We start from the raw sequence: 23,341 nt of genomic DNA, 5'->3' as shown, positions 1-23,341 counted from the left end.
GCCCGAACCGCTGCCACAACGGAGGCTGTGTTGAACGTTATCATCGCCAGAGGCGCCTCATGACAGCGGGCCTCAAGGAAACCACAACGCTCGTTGCTCTACATGGCCGAGACGCGGTGTTTTTGGCAGGTTTTCAGGCCAACCAAGACAATCAAGGCATTGACCAAGGCATAGGAAGCTGTGGATTAAACGTGGGTTGAACCAAAACCACCAGACCACCAAAACACGGCAGAAACGCACCCAGGAAAAGATAGTTGCTACTATATGCAAACGGTGACGTTGTAGGGATAAATAGCGCGCATGTAGCACTGTCGCGAGAAAACTAATGTGTCTTTTAATCAGAAACGCTAGGCCATAGAAGCACGTTCGTGTTGATCCGCGCAAACATTTGTGCACCAAAACCATATAAAACTCTACGCGCGAAAAAACACTGCCGTAGCGACATGCTAGACCGGCGCTTCGTGGTCTTGTACGGGAGCCAGACGGGCACCGCTCAAGATGTCGCTGAAAGAATCGGTAGACAAGCGAGACGGTACATGTTCGGCGTAACTGTTCTGCCCATGGACGATTATCCTCTCATAGAGCTAATCAAGGAAAAAATAGTTTTATTCGTCTGCGCCACCACAGGACAAGGCGAGGAACCCGATAATATGAAGCATTTTTGGTCGTTCCTACTGCGAAAAAGCCTGCCTCCGAATTCACTGAACACAATTTGTCATTCTGTGGTTGGCCTGGGAGACTCCTCTTACTTGAAGTTCAATTTCGCTGCAAAACGCCTGCATAGACGCCTGGTTCAGCTAGGCGCCCAGTGCCTGCTCAACCCCTTGTATGCTGATGAGCAGCATGAATTGGGAACAGACGGAATGCTCGATCCCTGGCTGGAAGAATTCTGGAAAATTGTTATAAGCTTGCATCCCCTTCCTCCCGGGTGCTTGCCTATCAGTGAAGAGATCTTACCAGCACCAAAGTACAAAATTGCATGTGACAGGAGTTACGTAGATGAACACGGAAGTATCAGCTGCCATCCGGGCATTGTTCGTGAAAAGCTATTTGATGCCACTGTGGTCTCCAATCAGCGTGTCACCAGCGCCGAGCATTTTCAGGATGTGCGACTAATTAAGCTTGACATTCAAGGTTTGTTGTTTCTCTTTGACCACTTTCTCGCACAGTGTAACTTTGCATGTGAGGCCATGAGAATGTGGTCTACGTGGCCCCCATACGTTCTCGCACAGGCCAAGTTCCCATCCCTTTGTAACAAGTATATTCTATGACCTTGCCTATTAATTTTATTGGAATATACGTACGACAATATGTGACGTCACAATTTGAGCCAGGGGAGGAAAGTGCCGCAAAAGGTTGAAATTAAAGGGACAGGATATGTCAAGGTAGCACAAGAAAGTTTAATTAAGGTCATGAAGTGTTGCTACTTCCATCTATGTTGTTAGGGAAGAATGTTTACAACACGTCCCCACCACCAAAGTTAATGTCGCTCTTCAAGTTGTGTAGTTGTAATTCAAAATGGCAGTCTTGGGTGAGTATATGAGTGACAGGCTGACTCGTTCATAGACCTAGAAAATAACCTGACATGAGCTGTGCATGTCATTTGATGAAGGGTCCATTTGATTCCTACCTTCCTTTATGTTAACAGGTTCTCGTATTACATTCGAGCCTGGTGATGTGGTGGTAGTCTACCCTGAGAACTGTGAAGAGGACATCGATGAGTTTTTCAGACTATTCAGCAGCTGCAAAGCTGACATGTATTTGACACTTGCACCTACTGAAAAGGGCACAATATTGCCACGTTTTTTTTCAAGGCAAGTCTCATTTGGTGAATGCGTTCGGAAGTACTTTGACCTTACAAGCATCCCAAAAAGGTAACCACATTTATAAATTGCCTGCAACTACTATTCAGGTGCTGTTGTTTTATGCATCATGTCATATGAAAAAAGTGGCATTTCTCGCTGAAAAGCTATAATGTGCTTCAGGCCTTTGAAGTGCTCTGTCATAGTTTTCATAGTTGTCAAGTGCTCTGTCATAGTTGAAGTGCTCACATAGTTTTTTATTGCTCGATCATGTTTACTTTTCAGTTTAGGTGATCTATTGAGATATATCATAGCCTCTTGTGTTCATTTTAATGATGTTCACATATCAAGCTTGGTAACTAAGTGTGGCTTCTAGAATTCCAGCTACTAAGCATGTGATTTTACAGAAGCTTTACTGAGAGGGCTTTACAAGATTGCCAGATAATTTGTAAGTTAAAGTCGTTTTGAGTAATTGTGCACGAAGTTTAGAAAAATTTGTCAAATGAGGAGTTTAAGGGGCTTCAAATGCAAATATTAAGCCCTCCTGGACTGTTTGAAGCCTTGTTAAGTGAAATATTACCGGAGATGTAGATAAAAGCAGTTGGATTTGCAGCACCATCTTGTGGTGCAAAGTTTAACCAGAGAGGACACGCTATTATTTTAGCGAATAGTTATATTCTACTTAGCTGCTAGTGTAAAGCATTGGCAGTGACTTAATCGTCAACATACAGCTCGTTTGTATTTTCCTTCAACAAGAACATCCACACAACACAAAAATGTTTTCTGATGCATCATGATTGGACAAAGCGTTACAAGATGTTGCTACCATTGTTGCTGCTGCTGTCTACATCTCCGGTACCTGCAACCTGTGCCGGGATAATGTAAAACTATTCCAACCTGTTTTTATTCCAAACCTGTCACTGGCCTCCTTGGTAGGGCAAAATGGTTCAGGCCCAGCCCATATAGGCACGGCATCCTCGCACTGGTCATTGCCTCCTCTATATTTTTATATGCCAGCCAGATGTGGCCGATCCAGCCAATAACCACCCTCTCCTATCATCCTTTCCTACTCTCTCTCGACGGCTAGCGCACGTGCCTGCTTTACAGTTGTGAGGGAGAGTACCATCTGGGGTGGCACACACTCAGATGCACGCGTGATCCAAGCAGTCATACCACCTGCTTAGCGTCCCATCACAGCTACTCACTGAACTAATACGCACCAACAGCACCCATTGGGGAGTAAGCGATTGCGCTAACATTGAGAAATTAGAGGAGGCGATGCCCTCGTGTTCTATGATGGTTAATCTATGCACAAACTAAAACTTTTCTGTGTCAGTCTCTCTGTCTATTAAAAAGCTGTGTGCACACCCAAGGTTCTCAGCAAAAGTGACACTTTTGCTGTTTGGAACGATAATGAATCAGTTTATCTGAGCTTATTGTTAAAGCTTTGTTGCCCTATGTGCTGCTTGAATGAGGCATTAGTTCTTGCACCATGAGATTCTTAGTCTTTGTACTCACTGGGAGGCAGCAGCAGCAATCTGCTGCACCCGCATGCAGTTTCTGCAGAAGCTCCAGAAGTGCCAGCTCCAGAGAAACCTTAACATGAGAGTTGCTCCTACACATCTCTTTTCACTACGCAGGTCTTTCTTTGAGCTCTTTTGGCACTTTGGCGATGACACCCTCGAGAAGGAGCGCCTTCGAGAGTTCAGCACTGCCACTGGCCAAGAGGAGCTTGTGGACTATGCCATTCGGCCACGGCGAACTGTGCTGGAGGTGTTTGCTGACTTCCCTCACACCACAGCTAATGTGCCGCTGGAATACCTGTTTGATTTGATTCCACCCATCCGCCCACGCTCATTTTCCATTGCCAACTCTTTGCTTTGCCACCCAGGGCAGATGCACATTCTAGCAGCAATCGTAAACTTCCGCACCAAGCTGAAGAAGCCACGTAGGTATGGTAAACACAAAAAGTTGTGTGTATTTTGATGCTCATATTTGTGAAAACTAACTTAAGAGTATGGGCAGAAAGGAACCAATTCACAATACACCTACACAAGCTTGCGCCTAGTACAGAAGACGTGCAACCAATGCAGAAGGGACTGAGCATAAAAATGCAGCCTTTGTTATGTGATGCATGACAGTTTTGTGGTCAAGTGAAACACATACATTGTTGTTAATGTGTTGCTTGCATAATCCATCAAATTAAGAGTACATTTACACGTTAGGTGCAGTGTAATTTCATGGCAGTGAGTCACGCCATGCTTTTTCTGCAGAATGAATACCTAAGAGATTCAATCCGTTGTGTGAACCAGCTTTAATTAAACAAGATTGTCTGCTGTCACAAAGGTATTTTCTGTCCTCATCAGTATGGTCTTGTGTTGAACTTTTCAAGTGAGCTCGGTGCAGTTAGATCGAGACGAGATGAATCATTCAAACAAGCATGCATGAAAATTACCACATAGCAGTACCCATTCTGCACAAAGTTGGTCTGAATTGACTCAAGCATGATTGAAACCATGCTTGTGATGGCAGTGTAAGTAAATTAACTTATAAAGAAAGACTGTTAGTGCCTTTGGTGGCATGTCAACCAAAATGTTTTCAGTCATCAAAATTATAATTGCCATGCATTTAGCATTGTCATGAAGCAGCAGAAATGCTTGTCCTAGTTCCATAACATATGTCCAGGGGAGCTTATACAAGCTATTCAGTGAACAATGAGGTAAACGCATCCTAATAAGTTTTTGCTTGATACGTAATAGCGCAACAAAAAGACATAACACAAAGAGATAGACAGGGCAGGTGACAAACTTCAGCTTACTTATTTAGGGGCCAAAGTATGATAGATATAGGTGCATAAACATGGGCATGCACTCGTTCTGATTTATGGTGCTAATATGTCTCAAGTAAATTATATCCTACTTGCAATGAACTTAGTGCCTCTTACTTTTTTTTGTTTATATTGAAAAAAAAAGAAGAAAGACAATGCTATATAGAATGCAAGGGTCTTGAAAATTCCCCTGAGTTTGTTTCCAACTAAAATATTGCTATCAAGTTGTTTCAGTTTACTGTGGGTAGACATGTGCATGATGTTATAACCTAAAAATATATGGTGTCTAGCTGGTGTTTTAATTTACTCTCTCGATAGAAGGAGAGAGAGAAAAGGAATAAAAGAAAGATAGGAGAAGAGAGGAACAAATGTTCCTGTGTATTTGCTACAGGTGTAAGCGTTTTCTCCTTCCTTTCATCACCAAAAAAAGGTGTGCCAGCTAACTTTCTGTCCTTTAATTAAAGTTAAAAGTTTTTGAACTTTTGTACTGTGTGCTACGTACCTGAAACTGTCGCTGAATGCCACACTGTTATTCATTATTGTAGGTTTCATACTTGAAGACACACAAACCACCCTGTAAGGAACTGTTACTACATAATATATTTCTCATTGGCAAAGTCTGCTGCAACTTGAGTCAACTGCACGTACAGTAGTATGCTAAGTAATAATATGCATTCAACATTTTGATGTTCATACACCTTTAATCCTTTTAAATACTGTGTGCACAATTGTGCATGTCAAGACAGTGCATAAGAAGCAAGAGCACTGATGAAAATTATATTGAAAATGCCTTCCGAACATTTTGATATACTTCCGATTGGACGAGTGCTGCAAATTCGAATAGTATGTGTAAGGTGTATTAATAAAATGAGTTGGAAGGTGTACTTAAGAGTGTTCGCTCTCTGTATCAGTACGTCATCACATAGTGGGTTCACTTATTTCATTGTTCTCCATAGTGTTTTACATTCAGCATATATTTCAAGCGGCTTAATGGGTGCACTTATAGTGTGCTAGACATTAAATACAGTAGAACCCCGTTGATATGTTCCTGTTACATACGCTTTCCCTGTGCCAACGTTCGCAATTGAGAACACAAAAAATGACCCAATAGAGTTAGCTCATTTCTTACCAGTTTGTACGTGCCTGAAAAACACGATTTTTCGGCACCAACGTTCATTACATTGCCAAACTGTGATTGTGTGGCACATTTTCTGGCCGCTAGATCCCATGTAAAAAAAAAAAAAAAATGTGTGCGAAGTGCACGCGATCGAGAACGGCATATATATAGCTACCCGCTGCGGCAGCTATACTCGCCCACCCATCTCACGTGGAAACGCCGGCGCGCACTCAGTTTCTCATTTCTGTACCAGCAAATCTTCTCCAGGGTCATTGCACGCAGCATTCACAGTTATTACCACCAATCCTATAGTGATAAGCATCTTCTCCTGTTTCACAGCGTGTGGTGTCGTCGTAAGCGTAGCGCATGCTTTTAATAAGTGATAACCGAAACGCGTCGCCGTTGCCTGCTGCAGGCTGCGATTGTATACGTTTTCTCGCCGCTAGATCCCATGTGAACAAGAGAAGGCGCGAGGCACGCAAGATCGATAACATTATATAGCCGCCTGCCTCACGTGAAAGCGACGAAGCGCACAGTTTCTTATTCCGGCACCAGCAAATCTCCGCCCAGGTCGTCGCACGCCTCATTCACAGCTATCACCCTCAAACCTACTGCGATAAGCATCTTCGCCTATCTGTTCCACAGCACATGGTGTGTAATCACATTGGTAGCGTACTTTAGTACGCTATCAGTGCCTTTAGTAGGTGATTATCCAAATGCGCCACCTTTTCATGTGGGCATCACGTTTCGCTTCGGTGGCATCCGGCGTCGCCCACCAGCTTGGGTTTCGTTTCAGTTTCCTGTCGCCCTCTTAAAATAACATGCTATAAGGAAAACGACAAAACATGACTCGGGCTGCCGGAGCACCACGACCTGGATGCGCGTCGGCGTCTTGTGCCGCAACGATCTGCACAATGCTTTGCATTATGTACGTAGATGTCAATAGTTTGTCAAATTTTTTTTTACTTCCGATCGTACGTTTTTTTATCGTGGTCTTTTCTGAAAACTGTGAACGAGGTTCTACTTAGTTTATGATTTCATATCTCATTCATATCTCTCAGTTCTCTCATGAAGTCTGTGTTCTGCAAGTTTGACGAAATTCACTAAAAATAAACTTTTCATCCATTCTGCAGAGTTCACTTTTCATGATTCTGAAGATGCAAAAAAATTCGATGAAACAAAATTTTCTTACTGGACAGAATTAATTGCCACCTGAAGAGGTCAATGTGAATCACTGGATATTGAGCACTATCATCCATCTCACCTCGTCAACTTACTCATTTGTTCCTCAGCTTCTTGGTTTTAAGATCCTCTTCAGAAGTGCCTTGCCACTTTTCGATACACTAACATTGTTTCATCTTGCCACCTCTTTCGGTCTTCATGGTCTCCTTTATCATGCACACAGCCTGTTGCAAAAGTGTAGGTGCCACTGCTCTCATTACCAAAGCGCACCAACTTCTTGGTGCATTGGTGCTGTGTTTGACAGCACTCTCCTGCAGTGAATTGAGGTTTTACCAGGGTCGCCTGCAAGTACTGCAGCATTGGCACATTTCAGCGAGGAGTGCAGTGGCCTTTACACATTTGTGACAGGCTATTGTGGACAAATTAAATAAAAATGGAAAAAGAAGCACATATAAACTTACTTCTAATATTAGCTCGAAAGCAGCAATTTCGCACAGCTGTGAATTCTTTTGCTAAATATGGAGCACACACCAATCCAAGCGCAGTCATCAAAATTAAACTGCCATCACACAAAGTGATAAAAGCAGAAACAATGCATTCTAGTTAGCCCAAACTTGTTTTCATGACATTTGTTCACAATAATGTTTCACAAATTTTATGTAACCAAGCCATTTCACTCTGCCCTCAAAAACCTTGACTTTAACATCCATAAACTTGGCTACATTTCAAAGCAGACGTAGCTGAGTGGTACCTCATGTCACATGCTCCTCTCTATTACAACTGCGATGCCGGTTTGGATTCCTTACTTTGAATATATGAGTGTGAGGAAATTTTCAATCCCATCTCCACACAGGTCTTGAGGTGATCTCCTCAAAACAGACATTTTTTAAAGTTCATAGCATTCTTTGGCTCTTTCAGATGTCTTCATGCTTGGCCAGTAGTAGAATGTTGGACTTTGCAAGAAAAATGTTTGTTCTCTCTCTCGTTCACTTGTTTGTTCTGTCTGTCTCTTCCGTTCGCTCTTTTGTCTGCTCGCGCTCTCATTCGTTCAGGCTATTCATTTACATTGACAATCATTGCCTGTAGTTTCTGCACGAATTCCAGAGCGCAGTTCTTAGGCCCCCATTCCTGTGGCGAGCGTCAGTGTTAGTGAGCAAACGAGAACAGCGAAGGATGAAAGAGTGAACGCAGAGCTCAGTGGAGGATGAAAGACGGCGATAGCAAATGGAGTGTGAGAAGGAAAGCGGAGGAGGATGGTGCAGCGGAACCATGAGGCAGAAAGCGAAGGAGGAGAGTGTGGCGAAAGTGTGAGAAGGAAAGCGTAGTGCCATGCAAGATGCGCACTGCAGCGACGATGGCTGTGAGATGGCGTACGTCATCTGAGAGGTCTTGGGGTAGAAGCTTGGGTGAGTTGGTTGTGGTCCATGACAGGAGTGTTTGCAAAGCACATGAATCTAGGAAAGGAAGGACAGAGACAAGTAAGGAGTGCTCTTTACTCGCCTCTGTCCTTCCTTTCCTATATTCTTGTGGTACACAAACACCGCTGAGAGGTCTGTCTGCACTGCTGCTGTGAATTGTGCCCATGCGTTACCCACACACTGGCTCTCGTGATCTCCTGGTTAGTGAGGAAGTTGCGCCATACTTCACTCCATTTGCAATGTGCCGCACGAGATGGATTGTCTGCACCAACTAACATATTACGAAATGAAAAAAAACGTATAAAGCTGTGCTCAAATTTTGCATTAGGGAGTATCATAATTGTCAGTGAAATTTTTTTTGCTGCTACTCAAAGATGACGTATATTGAAGTTGTAATGCAATGGTGCAGGGGTCTCTGCACCACCTTCCTGGCCAGGCTTGATCCCTGCATTCGACCAACTCTAAAAATTGCAACGAAAAAGGGCAGCCTTCGGATGCCTCCTGATGGCGCACCTGCCATCATGGTGGGACCAGGCACAGGTTGCGCGCCATTTCACGGAATGATCCAGGACCGTACCCATCGAGGCATCGGCCAAAACCTTCTCTTTTTTGGCTCTCGTAATGCAAGAGGGGACTTCTTTTTTGAGAGTGAATGGACCCAACTCGTGGAGGAAGGGCTGCTTGACTTGGTGACGGCCTTTTCTCGTGACCAGGAACACAAAATGTAAGTCAGTAATGCAGGTTTGCACAAACTTATATGCAATAAAAGACAGCGGACGAGAAGAAACAGACATGATGGAGTTCTAACTTCAACTAGTTAACTTCTCGTCCATTGTCATTTAGTGTGCTCAACCCATTAATTTTTACTGTTGAAAAGGCACCAACTAGCCTGGTTTTCTTCATTAACTCATTATTGCAGGTGTTCAGTCAAGTTATTAAATACAGCTGTATGTATTGGGTGCTCAGAATCTTGGCACAGGGTCATCAAGTTTCTGCCAGAAACCAGGTGTTTTCAAGAAATTCCAGTTGCCTCTGAAGTTGTTTTGGTGTTTTATATATATATATATATATATATATATATATATATATATATATATATATATATATATATATATATATATATATATATATATATATATATATATATATATATATATATATATATATGGAAGGAGGGGTGCGATTTTTCAGGACAGCCTTGGTGTTCTAGCGTTATATCTAGTGAACCTTTTTGCCTTCTTTATGTGCAACAGTCCTTCTAATGGAGGAAACAAATGTTTGTCGCATTGCAGACTTTATTTGCTGTTATAGAGCAAATATAAGGGCTCTAAACCTTCTGTTTCTCATCGCAGATGGAGGGGCTCAAACTGGAGGTCAATTTATATGTTAGAGAGTGACAATATAGCTTTGTAGCCTGATGAAATGAATCTGGCTGCAAGTGATTGAATGCGCTCCACCTTTGCAACATCAATGAGGGTCCTACACCATAGCCACGTATTCTAGGACCGAGTATCTTGAACTGTGATTTCTTGATTATTTTTCAGTTACGTCCAGCATCGCATTGCCGAGCTTAAGGACAAGGTTAGAAAGCTGCTGCACAGTGGTGGAGCTGTGTACATCGCCGGCAATGCAAAGGACATGGTGCCCAGTGTGCGTGATGCCTTCAAGGCTGTGGTCAAGTCTGACTCTGCCAGTGACAGAAATGCTGAGGAACTACTGAAAGACCTTGAAAAATCAAGCCGACTCCAGATAGAAGCCTGGTCTTAGCATACTTTCAATTCAGAGTGGCATGATTGTTGTAACAGGAGTGCTGCACGCTGATGTCATGCGCATAGTCTTGTTCATTTTATTCACCCCACCTTACCCCACCTTCTTGCATGTTCGCAGTTTTGCAAGCAAGCACTTCCTTCCACTCACACTCCTGCCAAAGAAAATTATGCACCAATTATTAATACCGACAAAAAGCACTCGCGCAATGGTGATGATGAAGCAATATTATGGTGAGACGCATAAGCACTTGGCTGTTTACTGTTTGCACCTTGTCTGCTATAAAAAACAGGAGCACTGCATCAGGAAGCCAATGTCTAATCGAGCCAACACTGATGTGCTTAAAGCATGAGCCTGGCACAAACTCTGCCGCGAAAGGAACATTTAGTATCTATTTTAGCTTTGTCTTTAAACATAAGTAATAATAAAGGAATGAGCAATTGATGCAACATTTAGCTTCACTTGCAACAGTGTCCATGACAAACACACATCGCTTTATGCTTCCAGTCGTCTACAGATATATAGTCAATGAAAACCTAAAAATGGAGTGGCAAGTAGACCACTCTCTCAAGTCAAAGAGAGTTTGTATACATGTGGTAGCCATTTTCAAAAAAGTCATTTCCATGACATCACAGCGGAGGCAAACTTGCAATATCTGCGTTTCTCGTCAACTATATTTTGGAGTGCAAAGGCGCATAGAGCAGTGCTCGCGCTGAATTCTTGTGGTCGGCACAGAGTGAGATCTATTATAGCACTAAACCATGGCTTACGGTACGCTAGTAGACTTACTTAAGGTTTTATCATAGTCATCTTGTCCTTATGTTCTTTTTCTGTGCTGTTGGTTGCGTTTACAGCTCAGTAGAATATTCTTATATCATTGGTGAAAATGAGGGCTGCCTATTGACATCCAAATCTCTCCTGAATTTCTTTGGCTGTCATATATGTATATGTATTGAATGTATATATTCATATGGGGTGTTGTAGATATGTACAAAAATATATATTCCTTTATATGTTTCCAAAAAAGCTCCCAAGGTAATGCTCTGGCATCAGTGCCAGTATGCGCACTTACAATACCTTATGTGAGATGAGTAGTAGTGTATGCATATGTAAATTTGGGAATGTATTCATAAACTTCTATTTTGTAAGAGCTTTCCTCGTTGGCTAAACACCTGCGTCTTGTGGTAGCCAGCTGCATGTGAACAAGACTAAAGTAATGGCAAGGACCAAACTTCAGCAACGCTTACGAAAGATATGTTTTGTGAATATATCTATGAATACTTCAAGTGCAATAAAGACATATTCGAATTAAAACAATGTCTGAGAAATGTTTGAAGGTTCTTTCAAAGGAGGCATAGACTTTTGCTGTGGAGCTGTACCATTGCATCTTGAAGGAGCACTACATCAGGTCTAGTAATGTGCCTGTCATGGAGGTGTAAAGGGGTGCTTGCTTCATTTGTGAGAAAATTATGAATACACATGGTAAGTAATTGACTGTTTAATTTGCAAGCTAGGTAGCTTGCATTTCCGGTCGATAAGTTTCTGAGGTGCAGATGAGCATTTGGTGAACTGTATGCAGGTCATTCCAATAAAAAATTTAGCTTATAAAGTTGTTGACATTATCTGGAAACAGTACATATAGAAGCTTTCTTGTCGATAACATTTACACAGGAGCTAGGCCTGCTTGAAGAAACTGCAGGCTGTTCTGTCTCTTCTGAATACAAGTTTATCAAAAATGGGGGTGCATGCTTTTTAAAGCAGAAAGAAAAGGGGGGGGAACCTTCATTCCTGAACCAAAGTAAGTCATTGCATAATTTGCGGCTGCCGAGCACCATGTAGGAACTGCGAAAGTAGTTGCAAATAATTTGCATGTATATTGCATTGAAAGGTGTATCAGTATGTGGTTGTCAATCTGTCTAGTTTGAGCCATGTGCTTGGTCCCAGTATCGCTTACTTGTTTGGAAAGCCCTACTGGATTTTCAGTAATATGCTTTCTTGGCAGTGCAGCTAAGGGCACTACATAGAATTCTTTGCCATCAGCTTAGGCACACAACAATAATCGTCGTCTGTCTTGTCCACATTTCCTTTCTTGAACGCGGTGAGCCCGGTACTTCCCAGTAACGAATGGCATGCGCGTTATCAGCATGACATAGCATTGACAACAGGAAAGTAGTGGGCGCGGCGTTTTCAAAAAAGGAAACGCAAGCAAGGCAGATGACGATTTCGTTGTGTGGCAGAGATACACCCCAAAGGGTGTATTTTTGCCTAAGAGTAGCATTCCCGATAGGAAAGTAGCGGGCGCGGCATTTTCGAGAAAGGAAACGCAAGCAAGGCAGATGACGATTATTGTGTGGCAGAGATACATCCCAAAGAGTGTAACTTTTGTCTACGAGTGTAAGAGTGCAGATGACGATTATCGCTGTGTGGCAAATATACACCCTAAAGGGTGCAACTGTTTTTAGAGTGTACACTCTTAAATGCACATCTTTTGGGTCATATCCTGCCACATAATGGATCGTCAGCTGTCTAGCTTGCATTTCCTTTCATGAAAACGCAGTGCTTGCTGCTTTCCTGTCGAGAATGCTCTGTTATGCTGGTAACGTGCATGTCGTTCATGACTTAGAAGTACCGGGCTTGAAACTCTAAAGGAAGGAAATGCAGACAAGACAGATTACGATTATCATTGTGTGGCAAGATACGACCCAAAGGGTGTAATTTTGCTTAAAAGTGTACACTCTTAGGCAGTTTGCTTAAGAGTGTATATATAGGCTAGGCCTTTATTTGTTGATATCATGAACCAGTCACACACACACACACACACACACACACACACACACACACACACACACACACACACACACACACACACACACACACACACATATATATATATATATATATATATATATATATATATATATATATATATATATATATATAAAGAGAGAGAGAGAGACCGCCGAGATAACGTCTGAACTTTGCTGCTGAGGTAATACAAAGCTCTCAGGAAAAGCGTTACACCCTGCTCGTAAAGGAAGGAAACGGCTTAGAAACGGGTATACCCGTTCGTCCTGAAAATGGTCGGGTGCCGCCGTGTCAGGTGATGACGTAATTTTAGTTGCTTTGAAAATCTGTGGGAGAGAGAGAAACCACTTATTAAAACACCAGTCAACGAACGCGTCAGGAGAGGATCGAGTCCTCTCCCCCGTCGCCCTTAGCCGTCGGCCGGAATCTCTTGAGACACAGCAGCAAGGGATTGACCACTGATGTCCTGCTGGACGTTGGGTTCTGGGCCGCCTCCCAGAATTCTAGAGTGCACAAGCTATCGTACTAAATTCGGACATGTCCACAACATAGGACCAAATTTGCTGTCTCATCGCAAAATTTGCACTTTTACCTGAATACTACGCTTCGTTGGTAAAAACATTCACCACCGTATGTAAAACCAATATTAGCTTCGCTGTAAATAGAATAATGGGGTGAGCGCTTTATTTCTCTGGTGTACAAAGGAATGAGCGCAAATTCGAGGCCGACATCAGTAGGCATACGTTGTAGGCCGGCTGCCAGAAAATCACGAGTGTTAAACAGCATTTTCAATTTAATTTTTATATCTCTTCTAAACACTTATACAAACAACAGAACGGAGACTCTGCGCCTCTATGCGCATTCTTCACAGATAGCAACCGCGCGCTCCGTGAATTTTGCACATGCCGCAGCTTTGCGGAAGTGTTGTTTGAGGGCGCCACCTATTTGAACTTTCATGTCGCGCTGTGCTCGTTTTACTCTATGACGCGATGCCTTACCGAAGAGTTGTCCGGCTAGCCTGGAATTAATGTGTGTCTTCAGCGTTTCTGTTACTTGGAATGGGGACGTTCGGTAATCGCGCACCGTCAAAATCAGCTGCTCGCCTCGAGTCCAGTTTAGGACTCCTCGTTCTAGTCCATTAGTCGCAGCAGCCGCTGTCGCTGCTTCCGCTTTGGCTGGATGCCGCAGCTGCCGTGCGGCTTTGGGGCTGGGCTACGTCATGAGACGACGGGGAGCGATTGAGTAGGAGTTCCTCATCATTGGTATCAAGGCGAGCGGCCTTTGCGGCCGTGTCCCGGCGGTTCCCAGCCACCGAAGGAAGGCCAGATCATGGCATCGGTCGGCGTTCTCCCCACATACTTCAAGTACATTAGCGTGGCGCCCGGCGGATCAGCACGTAGGACTTTGCGGGTGCGAGAGAAATACATTGTCGTGTTGGTGCTGGCCACCTTCCTGATGGTGTGCATCGGGGCCGTGTTTTACCTGCCTGAACTGCGCGCGTCCAACGCCTATCGCCATATCAAAAATGCTGGGCCGGACCTGCTGCTACCCCCGCCGCAAGTGATCGAAGACAACGTTCCCCGTCACAACGGTATTGTCGCCGACGAGGAAGACCCGCATAGGGCCGAGGACCGAAACAAGCTCCAGGAGAAAATCATTCAGGACCTCGGTCAGGGCCTCCCTATGCAGGTCGCCAGGCCCGAAGCAGCCAGGCCTGCGTCTCCGTCTAAACTACCGTCGACTGCAGCCCGGCCTCCACAGAGCCCGGGTCTCCTCGCTGTCGACGCTAAAGCGCCCCAGGTTTCGCATGTTCCTGACGCACAGAGAGAGGCGGAGAACCGCGAAAGAAGACAGAAAGTTAGAGAGGTGAGCATACAACTTGGTAGGTCATCCAGCCAGTGAATATAATGCGTGTATGCGCTTGCCCGATCGTCGTGGCATTCGCTGCCGGCGCACATCGCACCGAAGAGGGGAAACTTCGCGCCGTACGCGATTTGGTCATTACGCATCGTTGGCCTACTGATTTCGTCCCACTGGGCCAGCAGTGCTCTTATCAGCGATTTCAACACCGCGGCGTGGTATGTGTACTACATCCCGTCTTGCTGAGAAGGAAGACAGCTGCAAAATGTAATCTTACATTTCGCGCAGTTTAGATGCTCGTGTCCTCTTTTCTTGTCCACTGCCGTGGCTCCGAGATTTGTCAACTTGACCCACAACTTCTCACGCCACCGCGATTGTTTGTGAGTTCATCGCGATCGTGATGTCGCTATGTTCAGTTCTGTGCTAAATATTTTGCTTGTGTTTAGAGAGAGAGAGAGAGAGATGAAGAAGGGGGGGGTTCACATTGCTCGCAGTACTTCTTTATTTTTCTTAAGATAATATAAGGGGTCCGACGGGGGGCAAAGGAAGAGCTAGTCATTAAAAAGAGTGGTGTGCTACGCAAATCTCATTGTTTTGGAACAACAGTCATATGTGCCGTGCACATTGCTTCAAGCAGCATTCAGTACAAATGCAAAAGTGATGTGGGTAATCTCAAAACATAGTGGACAAACTGTGCTATGAATGTTAGTCTGTCCACCGTGGTCTCCATATGTTGTTGCTGAGATGCCCTTAGCAGAACTTCTTATTGGGCTTAGATAGTAGTAAACTTCTGAAAATAGTATAGGTTTGAATTCCTTTTTGTTACATAACCAGTGTAATGTCATGCTCTTAAGTAAATAAGAATGCTTGATTTCACTTATTTCTGTAGAGCCAATTAATAATGGATTGCATTACCCATGAAGTGGATGTAATCTTTCTGCAGTAAAGCTAAGTTCCTTATGTAGAACCTTGTAATGTCTTTACAATCTTCTTTTTAAGGAATAGATATGGTAGGCTCTTGAATTTCTGATGGGGAAAAGGTCAGCAGTAACTATAATTAACCTTTCAAGTGTTATGTGCATCTCATTAATGACAGGGGAATATGAGAAACTATTGATTTGCAAAATAGTGTTAGAATAAGAACAAAGGACAGTTTCTTGTAATGCTCCAGAGGAACAGTTGTATTCTAAAGATGCTTCCGTGGCCAAATTGCACTGCACTTTTGTTTATGAAGTTTAGAAGTTTATGCCAAATTTGTTGGTATGGAGGACAGCGAAATGGAAGCCTGTTGTAACATAAGCATGGTCTTGGCGGCAATTTTTTTTAACATTATACCACACAAATAATGAGGACAGTAATAACACATACACATATGCAACACTGAATGTTCGCTGATACGATGGCTCAATATTTGCATAGATGGTTAGTTTTGGAAAAGGCCCAGCTATGTTCCCAACCATTATGGTGTCTATCCCATGTTTTGTATGCTTTTGTTGCCATTATCAACAGCTTAGAAAAGACAGGACATATAGTATTAATTTTGCTCTATAACCACTAATGAGAACAGTAGCAAAACATTAGAAACAGTAGCAGTGGGCCTCTTACTGATTTTATCTGTATCAGGAAGTGTAAATAAAGAATATACTTGCATATTTTTATCATGGTCATGCCCTCTGATTGTCAGGGCTGAGCTTAAGCCAGATTACATTGGTGTAATTTTGGCAGGTAGATGAGAGGTGCAGATGTAAATAAAGCAGTGCCTAAATATGGCATTGTTATACTTAGGCATCTCAGTTGCAAAGAAAAGTATTGTTTTATTCTTAAGATTTACCTGACTGAAAGAATAACAAGTGTGCATGCTTTCATAATCAAAAGTAAGCAAGCTTCACATTCCTTATGCACCATGTTTGGTAAAATTATTGTTTATTTTTGTTATTCTAAAGGAATTGCAGTTTTTGTGTAAGCCAATGTGCCACGTGTTGCTTTTTTTTCTATTGCGTTAGAATGTGTGCTAACCAGCTGCCAAGACAGCTCAGCTCACGAAGCAAAACGTTACAGGTAGTTTTTTTTTTCTTTGTCCTTGCTTGTCCTCAAGAATTCCTTAGCGGGCAGCCACGTATCTTTCCTGTTTACAACCTCTTATTGTCGTTCTATGTTTTGTAACATTTTAATAATGTTGTGACGTCAAATCAGTGCACTTCCAGCTGTGCAAAGCGTGCCTTGTGAATTGGGCATGTGGCAAGCCACGTCGCTTTATACGGTGTGCAGCTGTGGAAACATCTGTTATTTCTTTTGAATTCAGGACACGTTGAATATCCCAGCATCTTTATGTTGTCGGCTGCCTCTGCCATATGGTGCCTTTGGCATAGTCGTGCCCACATGCTTAGGTGAATGAACGCATCTTATTAGTGACTTCTGCTAGTGTAGCAGTAACACACAACATTTAAGACATTTAAGAGCACATAACTTAAATTTGAGATATGTAGTTTTTTTGTAGGTACGTCATCACTAAGCAAATTATTTTAGGTGAGCTTTTTACTTTGGTATGGGCTTACTTTTATGTTTCCTGCTTCTTCAAATACAACAAAAATATGTGCATAGGAACTTATGCTCACTTTAGCCAGTGACTGACATTTTCTTTCTTTATTTTAATGATTTAGTTTGTGCCTACTCTTGGAGCTTTCTTTAAAGGGACACTGAAGATTAAAGTAATATAATACTTTGAAATCTGGCACATAATACTGATGCACCGGCGTAATCATTTCGGAATGAAATTGATAAACTGGAACTTTGACTTTCTTTCTCTTCTAATAATCAACACATTACAACAAAAATAGAGTTTTGAATAATATGTTATCGGTATAAATTGGTTTAGTGTTTCTATTTAAGGTCCCTTTAATAATATTTCAAGAACCTTGTGGTGTGGAAGCTTGCCATCTTGAAAGGGAAAAAATTGTCATCCGTCCAAAGGTCGCACGAAACTACAAAGGAAACCATATGGGTTTCTCAGGAAGACCGCTTCGCAGCTGAGGAAAAATTTGTCCTGGTCCGGATTTCAGACCCGTGACCAACACCTTTCCGGGGCAGTCGCTCTACCATCTGAGCTGACCAGGAGGCTAGCAGATCGCAGCGCAAGGGGGAATTAATCCATAACTCGAAGCACAGGGACACAGAATATGGTAAATCAGTCCTGCGAAATCCCGCAATGGGGGGAGGAAGTATCATGAAAGAGAAAACTTGTCATCCATCTTGTTCAAACATAACCATTTTAGCTTCTCTGTGCCATGCAGGTATTCGACTTGGTTCGACACTGTCACATCAACTTACTTGTAACTTGCTTAGTGCTTTAGGTCAGTGATGTTACATGTGTTATGACTTTGTTGGCTGAACATTTATTTGAACAGTGTCAACATGGTTAAAGGACATTGAAAATTGGACAGACACAACCTTAAGAACAAAATGTTTTTTCTGAAGCTCTCTCTCCTTCACCTGTCTAGGCAGTGTCTGCATGAGTAATTTGGCTATGTGCTGACAGAACAATTTAACAATAAGCTATGACCCGCCATGGTAGCTTAGTGGCTATAGAGCTGCGCTGCTGAGCTTGAGTTTGTGGGTTTCATCTCGGTCATGGTTGTCGCATTTCAGTGGGGGCAACGTTGCACATGGCAGCAGGTTCCATTTTAGGCCATGTTAGCTGCACTTTGAGGGGGCCAAGATACAAAAACAAATGTGGAGCCCTCAAATATAAAGGGGCACTAAAAAGATACTCGTAAATATGTTTAGACTGATAAAGTATTCTTTCAGAACTCTAGTTTCCTAATTTCACAATAGGAGGCTAATTACTGGAAGGAAAGAGTCGGTCGAATTGCAATTTATTAAGGTTTCATGCTGAAACTCCAACACCAGTGTATCACTGCATTGTATTGTATCACATTATCTTTCTTTTGTATTTGGGCATTTGTAGCGCAGTAAAAGTTCTCTAAACTTGCCAAGTTCTGTCTTTGGCTCCTTTAGAATACCGCATATTCCATCTCGATCGTTAAAGATTAACTAGCCCCATGCAGGAGCTGTCGAAATTTTTTGCGTCATGGCAGGTTGGTGCAGGAATTTGCGTTGGCATCCGACATTTGTTTATTGTGATAGCAATTATATGGACACTCCAAGCGAATTTTTGCTGATGGCATTGCCGTCGCTGTGACGTTCCATATATATTTAGGCGTATGTATGCTGTACGCCATGCTATGCTAAATGACATGCAGTATAAGCGGTTTATATTGCCACACCATTCTATCACTGAAATTGCCAATACCTGATCTTATATACTTGACAAAATTATTCCTCGGAATCTTGAGAACGGCAGCCCACAAACAAATCTGATGAAGCATAACACTGACAGTGCATGCCTTTTATCTTAAATCTCAGACTAAAATTAAATGTGCGAAACAATTACAGAGCTTAAACCTGAAAATGATGTCATTTTATTGTTGTGTCTATGCACTAACTCTGGGATCAGCCCAGGAAAGAGGTAAAGTCACTAAGAAAGACGTTGGCTTTAATTAATAAACATAAATGAAATTGTCTGGTGGCAGGATTCAAACAGAGGACCCTCAGCACAACAGCTTGTTTTTACTTAGTCAACTTAAGTTTACTTCAATTCCTATTGCCACTACAGCTACAAGTCTTACATTTCGTCTAATATTCGAACATGTTGCTATCGAATTCATTGCTTTGCGTTTTAGGTGAAACTGATATTTCTCGCATATTTTTTGTTGCTTTTTATCAAGCCTCCTGTCACGGTAAAAGCGACTTTTTTGTTATTGTAGAAGATGAATCTTATAATACAGCTCAGCCTATTTTTCTCTTTAGTGTTTCTTTAAATTGAAATGCTCTTTACTTATTATACGTTACTTGCCGCTAGCTGATGGTTATTGCAAAAGGCCTGCAATAGCACAGTGCTTGCTTCTGCCATGACACACTAATGGGTATTCTCTAATTTGTTCTCCATGAAGCTTTTGGCTAGTAGTGTCTAGGTATTGCATACAGGGTTGTTGTTTCTGACTGTGTATTTTGCCATTTTATTTTGGGTATTTAGTTCATTTGCAGTTCCGCAATGTTTTGAAGGCATTTCATAGTTTGATGCAGGTTGTGTCTTGATTAGAAACAGGAGTCTCTGCAGTATTCTGTGCACATTCTTTTTTTCATGCTTATTTTCTGGCAGCTAGACCTGGCAGCATTATCCTTGGGCAAGGTCAAGTTCACCAAGCTAATCTTGAGCTACTGCTACAAGGCAATCTTTCTAATTGAACTTGATGCTCTTCATTGAGCCTAATTGGATTAATTTACTTAAGTGGAAGGGAAGGAACATGCAAAATTTTAAGTGCGAAGACATGGCTGAGTTAATGTCTGCACAAGGTTATGGACTTACGAAAAGAATTACAGGGACCACTTGTACTGTGTGTTGAGTCAGTAGAGAGCCTAGTATATAAATGGCTTTTGTGGCTATACTTCGACACAGAAGTCTAGCTTCGCAGTGGATTTTGTTTAACACCAATTTTGTTTAACGTTTAATAGCAGACTTCTTTGATTGGATAAATCCAAGCCAATGAATGAACGTCTGGGGCAATTCTGTACCAGGAAAAAAGAGAGTAACAGTGGTGTCATTTATTTTAGGAAGGTGTAGCACCTATAATGGTAATGATGGGATGCAAATTTTTTCACTCTTCAGGCTGTTATATTGCACTAGTCTTCCTTTGGTGCAGTAGAATTGCTGGCCAAGTGAGTTGCTAAACTTTTACAGAAAAGTGAAAAGTGCAAACAACAAGGGACAGTGAAAGATGACACAGACAACATTGACTCACAACTGAAATTTATTTTGGAAGAACAGCAGCTGGTATAGCACAGGAAACCATACATGCATTCTCTGAGCTGGAAAAAAATGCAGAAGAAAAAAAAGAAAAATTTTTTTCATGGAGGGCAAATCAAGGTCTACTAAGGCAAACATGCTTGTTCTTTTTTATGTGGGGTGCCTCCATGACAAGGCGTGTGCAGTTAATTTTGTGACGATAATGTTTTTATTTTAACCAAAGGATCCAATGTAGATAAATTTGCAGATAAGATTTAATTTTCTTTTTGTCTTACTTCACTGCGCACAGCACGTGCTTATGATTTATTCAGGATGAAAAAGGCAGGTTACTGCATTCAACTTTATTATTGAACATATTTCTCATTGAAATCCAACTTCTATGTGGAATTTAAGCAGCAATGAACCAGCTGCTCAGCTGAAAAAGTTCATAATTTGTGCAATGTGCAGTATATGTTGAGCGAATGCACCCTTGCTTCCTGCATGTGGTCAACAGCCTAAAAGAAGTTGGTTGACCATATGATGGACAAAGAAAAGCTTCTTTAAGGTGGCCAGGGTAGCCGCTAATGAAAGAACCCTTAAGTTGTTATCCAATTTGCTAGCATCTAGCCAGCCCACAGCAGTATGCGTGACATGAGCTGATAGAAAACTGAAAAAGCATCCATATTTATGCAGGTACGAATTTGCGTGTTATGCAGAGTGCACAAATTTTTTAGAATAGACCTCTAAAGAAAGAAAGAAAAGAAAGAAGCTGACACATTGCACATGTACAGGGCAGGCTCCCTATTACTTTGCAAATGTTAATGTAAATAAATTACAGGTAATTAGCTTTATGATTAATTGAATTTGATAGCAGTGACAATTTTCTCTTAGGTGCTTAGCTAGGCTCATCCATGGCATTGCTAGAAAATTCAAAGTACAGCTGATAAGCTGAGCTCGTTTTTGTTCGTTTCTACCAGGAACCTGTGGACGAATCCAGCTCGTGTAAGGCACGGAAGGGGTTAAATACAATACTTTCTTTTTCATACTCAGAACAAACTGAAAAATACTGTGAAAAAGGAAGAAATCTTCTTGCTTATGCATGCCATATCTGTAATACTAATTGATACTGTTGTGCAAAATATTGAATTAAAATGTGTCTCTGCTTTAACCATGTGCAGTGGTTGCATGAATGGTTTTGCACCGTAGCAGTAACCAGTAACTAGAGCCCATAGTTATTTCCGTGGTGCTTTCTAACTTTCTTATTGAACACTTTTCTTCACTGCATTACCTCTTATAGATAGTTTTATCTGAATTATTTAATGTTTACTTACACTAGGCACCTTTTTATTATTATTGTGTTTTGGTGGCAATGGTGCAGTTCTGACTCCTGCCATTTCATCGTTGCGAAATAAGTCATGATTGATGTTGACTTTATTCTCAAGCTGTGATGTTTTAAACTGTCATCACTACCTCTCTGTGTAGTCATCTGTGACTAGAAATATATTTGTCATATTTTGCATGTTTTCAGACCCCTTTATTGTCTCTGATCTTTCAATCTTGCGTTAACCTTTCAGGATTGCCGTACTTTTCCATTCTGGCTTTTGCATTTGTTTACAGGCTTGTTTTGGTTAGTGGGTCTGTTTTCTAAACTCTGATCAGTTCAAAGATTTTCGAGTTTCATCAAAAAAAAAAGAAGAAAACTGTGATGTCTTGTTTGGAATTGGTAACGTACCTTACTTTGGGTTGAGTCTACATACATTCCCCACCTCTTTGCCTCATACTTTGAAGATCATGGGCTTTGAAATAAATTAAAGTGCTTAGAATCGAGGAAATATAGGGCACGCATGTGTTGCTTTTGCAGATGATGAAGCACGCGTGGGACAACTATGAGCGCTACGCCTGGGGCGAGAATGAGCTGCGGCCCGTGTCCAAGAAGGGCCACTCAGCGGGCATCTTTGGCAAGACTGCCATGGGAGCCACCATTGTGGATGGCATGGACACCCTCTATCTCATGGGCATGGCCGAGGAATTCCAGCGCGCTCGAAATTGGGTGGCAGAGAACCTCAGTCTCAATGACGTGGTATGTGTCTTTTGTTTCTTTTTTGTGTGGTGCAGAACTTTTCTTTCAGTATTTCACGTACCCAGAGCTGCGGATTAGTGGTCACAATGTCCCACCGCATAGCATGGCATATCGGATTTCATTCCTAGTCGTGTGGCCACATTTTGAAGCGGATGGAATAAAAAAAAATGCTTGTGTTATGTGCTTTGGACGCAACTTGAAGAATCCCAGATGGTTGAAATGAAACTGGAACCCTCCACTCAGGCTACTCTCATGGCATCAGAAGTATGAAAAAAATGTAAACTTGCATAGAGAGAAGGCTTGAGGGGAGTGTACACAAAGGTGAGGTTAAAAACAAGAACAAAACATAAATCAACTCAGCAGCAACAAAAAACAGTTACAAGAATGACGGAACATCCTGAAACAGCATGTCAGTCTTTGGCATTGGTCAAGTGCAAAAATGTGTAGAACTGCCTAAATGAGCAATATAAAATGTTATGTTTCACAGGGATGGAGATATAACAGGTATTAAAAGCATGGTTTGGCCAGGGAAACAAGCAATGTCAGTGCCTGCACTTGTGTAACATGAATGCATGAATAATGCCATATGGTAAGGGCCACATCTGTGTACATGCTGCACCCCCAACTTGGCAGCCCAAAAT

The 23,341-nt window shown here is 42.2% G+C and overlaps 2 protein-coding genes across 3 annotated transcripts in view; both read left to right on the top strand.

Moving 5' to 3' along the window:
- The first annotated feature begins 55 nt into the window (after positions 1-55).
- On the top strand, positions 56-10,557 carry LOC142585721 (NADPH-dependent diflavin oxidoreductase 1-like). Its single transcript, XM_075696698.1, has 5 exons — positions 56-1,134; positions 1,649-1,874; positions 3,443-3,754; positions 8,756-9,070; positions 9,891-10,557. Exons 1-5 carry the CDS (start codon positions 444-446, stop codon positions 10,111-10,113), a joined length of 1,767 nt encoding a protein of 588 aa, XP_075552813.1. The 5' UTR covers positions 56-443; the 3' UTR covers positions 10,114-10,557.
- Positions 10,558-13,885: 3,328 nt separating this feature from the next.
- The window catches only part of LOC142585719 (mannosyl-oligosaccharide 1,2-alpha-mannosidase IA-like), a 29,023-nt gene continuing 19,567 nt past the window's right edge, over positions 13,886-23,341 (top strand). Inside the window, exons 1-2 of one of the 2 annotated variants that reach the window (XM_075696693.1) lie at positions 13,886-14,784; positions 22,482-22,700. In XM_075696693.1, the coding sequence (XP_075552808.1) occupies positions 14,248-14,784; positions 22,482-22,700 (756 nt within the window). In that variant the 5' untranslated portion in view covers positions 13,886-14,247. The other variant, XM_075696694.1, reaches the window with a different exon arrangement.

This window comes from Dermacentor variabilis, chromosome 6 (genome assembly GCF_050947875.1).
Source record: "Dermacentor variabilis isolate Ectoservices chromosome 6, ASM5094787v1, whole genome shotgun sequence".
Classification (NCBI taxonomy): Eukaryota; Metazoa; Arthropoda; class Arachnida; order Ixodida; family Ixodidae; genus Dermacentor; species Dermacentor variabilis.
The sequence above is the reverse complement of the archived record's forward strand: the minus strand, read 5'-3'. Positions and strand labels throughout refer to the sequence as shown.